We start from the raw sequence: 5,284 nt of genomic DNA, 5'->3' as shown, positions 1-5,284 counted from the left end.
ACACCCAAGGCTTCGTCCAACCTGGTCTTGAACACTGCCAGGGATGGAGCATTCACAGCTTCCCTGGGCAACCCATGCCAGTGCCTCACCACCCTCACAGTAAAGAACTTCTTCCTTATATCCAATCTAAACTTCCCCTGTTTAAGTTTTAACCCCTTACCCCTTGTCCTGTCACTACAGTCCCTAATGAAGAGTCCCTCTCCAGCACCCCTATAGCCCCCCTTCAGACACTGGAAGGCTGCTATGAGGTCTCCACGCAGCCTTCTCTTCTCCAGGCTGAACAGCCCCAACTTCCTCAGCCTGTCTTCATACGGGAGGTGCTCCAGTCCCTGATCATCCTCGTGGCCCTTCATGTTCAGCAGCAAGACCAGGAACAGCCCTACCCACCCGCAGCACCCAATTCAAGGTGTTTTCAAAGGGTTCTGTAACCACTAGGTCTCTCCCAAGTGTCCCAGTCCAACCTCACACCCCTGAGGTGACACTTGCAGGCACCCACTGATGAAGGACACAAACATCGGGATGTGGCACACCTGGAACAGGATCAGGCTCCAAAGACAATCAGAGATTCCCCACTCTAAAGTGCCACACGCTGAGAGCCAAGCCCTGGTTGAGTGTCCTTGGGGAAGAGAAGGGACAAAGCATCTCCATAGCGCACCCACCACACGCCAGCATCCCGTAACCTAATGCAGAGGCTGAGGTGGTTTTGGTGGTGGGAAAACAACGCAGTGCTGACTGCAGCACCTTTCCGGCACATAAACTGACACGGCAAGCTCCAACTGACCGAGCCAGCCCGCAGGGACAAACCTCCCACCCCACATAACAACTCCTCCTCACACTGCCCCGCCGCCATCTTGCCGGCGCTCCCGCCCCTTGCACTCCGTTTCCGGGAGGCCCAGCGGCACCGCGGCGCTGAGGGAAGGCGGCGGCGGAGCAGAAGGTACGGGTGGGAGCCGCCGAGCTTCCGTGCGGAGCCGCTGCCCTGAGCCCGGTTCTCAACCGCGGGGGCTCCGTTCCGCCCCTCAGCGCGGCTGTGCGCGCCCTGCAGTCGCCGGTGGGAAGGCCCAACCCGCCCGCAGCGCTCCGCATGCGGCCGCTGGACAGGGGGTGGAACAAGGCCCGGGGAGGGGAGTTAACTCTTTGTAGCGGCAGTTGTGTATGAGCTTGCTTTTGTCACAGCATCATCGGTAGTACATGTATACATATGTATAACCTCTCCTTTGAGAATGGATTTCTGCCTCGCCTACAAGGTGGTGAAATGGCTTCAATTAAAACATGAAATAGATCTGTGAAGAGCAGAATGTGTAGCAACATTAAAACTCTGATTGATTTTAGTGTTATATTTACAATGTGTTTTATAGGTCAGTTTCCTTATATAGTGCACAAGGAAAGAGGATGGAACCAGAGAAGGCTGCCAAGCAAACAGTCCTCATCACTGGAGGAGGTGGCTATTTTGGCTTCCGGTTAGTACATTAAGTAATTATTACACTCCAGAGTAAATGTAAAAGATTGCGGCTTGCAAGGCAGCAAAATCCATCTGTAAAAGAGAAATCTGTGGGCTTGAAATGCCTGATCCAGTTCACCCTATCTTCTTGTGATCTCGCTTTTAAACAAACATGTTCTACTGTTTCCACCTGCTTTAAGTAAATATGCTACTCTGTTCCCAAATGTCAAGCATCAACTGACTTGCCGACATTTACCTCTGTGGTCACCTTTGTAATGGGGATTTAAATCACTACCTTTCAGCCTACTCTGCTGAGCAAGGCTACACCTATATGCAGACACTTCTTTTGACAGTAAGACATGGCCTGCACACATGCTTAGCTATATGGATTAAATACTCCATCTGCTGTCAAGGATATATTTATTTTCATGGACAGTGATGTTTTAGGGTTAGAGTTGTTAATAAGGCATGTATTTTTGCCTTACTGCAGGTGGCTCTGCACGCCATGTAAAGAAAAAACCCTATTTTGAGCCTTAGACTATATTCTGAAGTACTTTCAGAGTTACAGCCACTTGCACTGGTGTGAGAGATTACGGTCATGACCAAAAAGTAAATTTCAAGGTGGGTCTTGGGTGGCAGCCCCCCCAAGATCCGACTTCTGTTTGGCTTTTTCTTCCACTGTCTCCCCTTTAAGTGCTATAAGAATACAGGTTGTGGGAAAGGAGTACCAGTTTTATCCTATTTGTCAATACCTGCGTTTATACCTGTGACTTGGAGTAAAACCTAGATGTGTGGCAAAGTATTCAGACCACCATAGAAGCATCTTGTTCATTTCTCCATCAGTTTCAAACACAACAGCAAAGACCAACCTATCGCTGTGGCAGAATTGGGATGGCACAAAAGCAGTAAGATAAAAACAGCAAGATTTAAGTATCTGGCTGCAGATTTACATCTGAAAGGTTTGCTGTTGCTGATCTGTTGGGGACAGAAGCAGAGAAATATCTGGGTTCTTCCAAAAGGCTGCTGGAAGCACTTCAGTTATTTCTTTTCTGATTTTTCCTTTACAGCAGTTCTCTTTTTTTTTTTTTTTTCCCCTTTTCTCTCCAGAGTTTGATGGATCATGAGAAGTTCATTCAGTACCTGAAGTATTACAGTTGAATCGGTAGTAGATGGCTGAATATTTAAGGTTCCCATCAGAAAAAGAAGGGAAAAAAGAAATCAGTATTAAAATAGTTAACAATCTCACCTCCAGGTGAAACATGTCATGCATCATTGTGCTAGATATACTAACATATGGTTTCTGTCATGTTTTAGTTTAGGCTGTGCCATATACCAAAAGGGAGTAGACGTGATTCTCTTTGATGTCATGAAGCCACTTCAGACTGTGCCAGAGGGAATAAAGTTCATGGAGGGGGATGTCCGTTGCCTGTCTGAAGTGGAAGAGGCTCTTAGAAACGTAATCTGTGTATTCCATATTGCTTCCTATGGAATGTCTGGCAGGGAGCAGTTGAACCGAAAACTTATAGAAGATATTAATGTAAAAGGAACAGAAAATGTCATCCAAGCCTGCAAGAGCACAGGAGTGGCAAGTCTGGTTTATACAAGCACATACAACGTGATATTTGGAGGCCAGATCATAGAAAATGGGGATGAATCTCTGCCTTATCTACCTCTTCACCTTCATCCAGATCACTACTCCCGGACCAAATCTTTAGCTGAAATGAAGGTGCTAGAGGCAAATGGTGCTGAGCTTGGACATGGGAAAGGTATACTAAGGACTTGTGCTCTCCGACCAGCAGGCATCTATGGGCCTGGAGAACAAAGGCACCTTCCAAGAATTGTTAGTTACATTGAAAGGGGATTGTTTAAATTTGTATATGGAGATCCTTTTAGTTTAGTAGAGTTTGTACACGTAGACAATCTGGTTCAGGCTCACATCCTTGCCTCCGAGGCCCTCAAAGCCAACAAAAAGCACATAGCTGCAGGCCAAGCCTATTTTATTTCAGATGGCAGGCCTGTAAATAACTTCGAATTCTTCCGCCCGCTGGTGGAAGGTTTGGGTTACAAGTTCCCAACCTGTCGTCTTCCTCTCTCCCTTGTCTATTTTTTTGCATTCCTTACTGAAGTGGTTCATCTTCTGGTAGGCCATGTTTATAATTTTCAGCCCCTCCTCACTCGCACAGAGGTTTACAAAACTGGGGTCACGCATTATTTTAGCATGGAGAAGGCCAGAAAGGAGCTAGGGTACGAGCCTCAACAGTACAGCCTGAATGAAGTGATTGAGTGGTTCCGATCTCAGGGGTGTGGAGCAAAGCCAAGAAAATACACCATTATCCATCTTGTGAGGGATGGTGCACTGCTTGTACTGCTGATTGCTTTGGTGGCCTCCTGGTTTCCGTCTGTGGCTGCATTTTCACTCTGAAAGGTGAAGTGCTTAGCACAGAGAACAGAATTTAGTTGTGTTCTCTGAGTACTTTTGGCTTTGACAGGAAATCAGAGAATAAAAAAAAATCAACCACATATTTGTGTCATTCAGGTAAGTATCTTTAATAGTTTTATCCCCAAAGAACAGAATTGCTGTATACAAAGTTGTAATTTTTATAAATAATTCCTCTCCAAAGTTAAATTGATCAGATCACTAACATCATGAAGCTCAGTATTACAGTAACAGCATTTTATTCCAGGTACAACAGCACACTACAGTGAATAGAACAAACATCCCCAGACTGACCCTTCTTCCTCCCTGACAGGATCCTTGATCCATGCCCTTTATTCCTAAAGAGTTTGTGCTACATGATCCAGAGGAGAATAAACTTATTCTTTGATCACATTCCAAAACCAGATTCTGCTTTCCACCTTGAATGTATATGTGCCTAACCAAGATTAACTGATAAACAACTAGACAATAAATAAATGCCTTTTTTGTTTGGTTGTTTTTTTAATGAGTGCATTCTGGTGTGTTTTCTAAGTTACCTCTGTGGTATCTAATGACACTTCTCTAAAACGCACAAGTGTTAATCTAAGTTAGAGGAAAGGACTTGAAGCAGCACAGATCTGCAGGTTTTTCTAACAATAACATATGCCTGTTTAAAATGAATCAGCCAGCTAAAGTGCATTCATAAATAAGACCTATGATTTTCCCCAGCATTACTGAATGGTTAAACAAATAATCCATCAAAGACATTCAGGAAGTGATTACATTCATGTTCCACTGTTCATACAGCATTTTTAGCCTTTAATAACACTTCTTTAACACCTGACACCATTTGACTAGAACTTCACCTTTCTCGTAGAGTGATGAACACTTGAAAAGACAATAGTCATAATTTTGTGGAGATTTTGAGAATAGAAAATAAGACCTTGTCAAGTACAGGTCACTACTGTCTCTAGCAACTCCCTTGTCAGTTTAATGTAGGAGAAACTTCACCTCAAAATGTTAAATCATGACATTTTTTTCCCTTAATCCATGAGCATTATGGTTTCAGTACCTCTTGGTGAAAGGACAGTCCTTTAGGAAGTTTACACTTCTGTTCAAACTTTAAGATAGCTGAAACTACACCAGTCTTCAGTGAATTTTGTTTAAGTTGCAGTTACTCCCTTCTGTTAAGCTGTTCTGTGATTTAAATAGGGAAGTGGAGAGACAGACAGTAGTTCTACCACATTGGTAAAGGATTCTGAGAGAACAAAAAGGCCTGAATAGAGAAACCAAGTTAAGAGTCTGCTGCTACCCATGTTTAAAGATCGAGATTTTTGTTAATGTATGTATGATGCATGAAGACAGCATTGTTTTTTAAATAGTTTTTTTTTTTTTTAGAATTTTACCTTAAAAAAAAACCCAAAACC

The 5,284-nt window shown here is 43.9% G+C and overlaps 1 protein-coding gene across 1 annotated transcript; it reads left to right on the top strand.

Moving 5' to 3' along the window:
* Positions 1-849: 849 nt before the first annotated feature.
* On the top strand, positions 850-4,946 carry SDR42E1 (short chain dehydrogenase/reductase family 42E, member 1). Its single transcript, XM_062618312.1, has 3 exons — positions 850-937; positions 1,359-1,460; positions 2,756-4,946. Exons 2-3 carry the CDS (start codon positions 1,393-1,395, stop codon positions 3,861-3,863), a joined length of 1,176 nt encoding a protein of 391 aa, XP_062474296.1. The 5' UTR covers positions 850-937; positions 1,359-1,392; the 3' UTR covers positions 3,864-4,946.
* The last annotated feature ends 338 nt before the right edge of the window (positions 4,947-5,284 follow it).

The sequence above is a fragment of the Pezoporus occidentalis genome, unplaced genomic scaffold (genome assembly GCF_034315485.1).
Source record: "Pezoporus occidentalis ecotype Australia unplaced genomic scaffold, CSIRO_AGI_Poc_V1 ctg20, whole genome shotgun sequence".
NCBI lineage: Eukaryota > Metazoa > Chordata > Aves > Psittaciformes > Psittacidae > Pezoporus > Pezoporus occidentalis.
The sequence above is the reverse complement of the archived record's forward strand: the minus strand, read 5'-3'. Positions and strand labels throughout refer to the sequence as shown.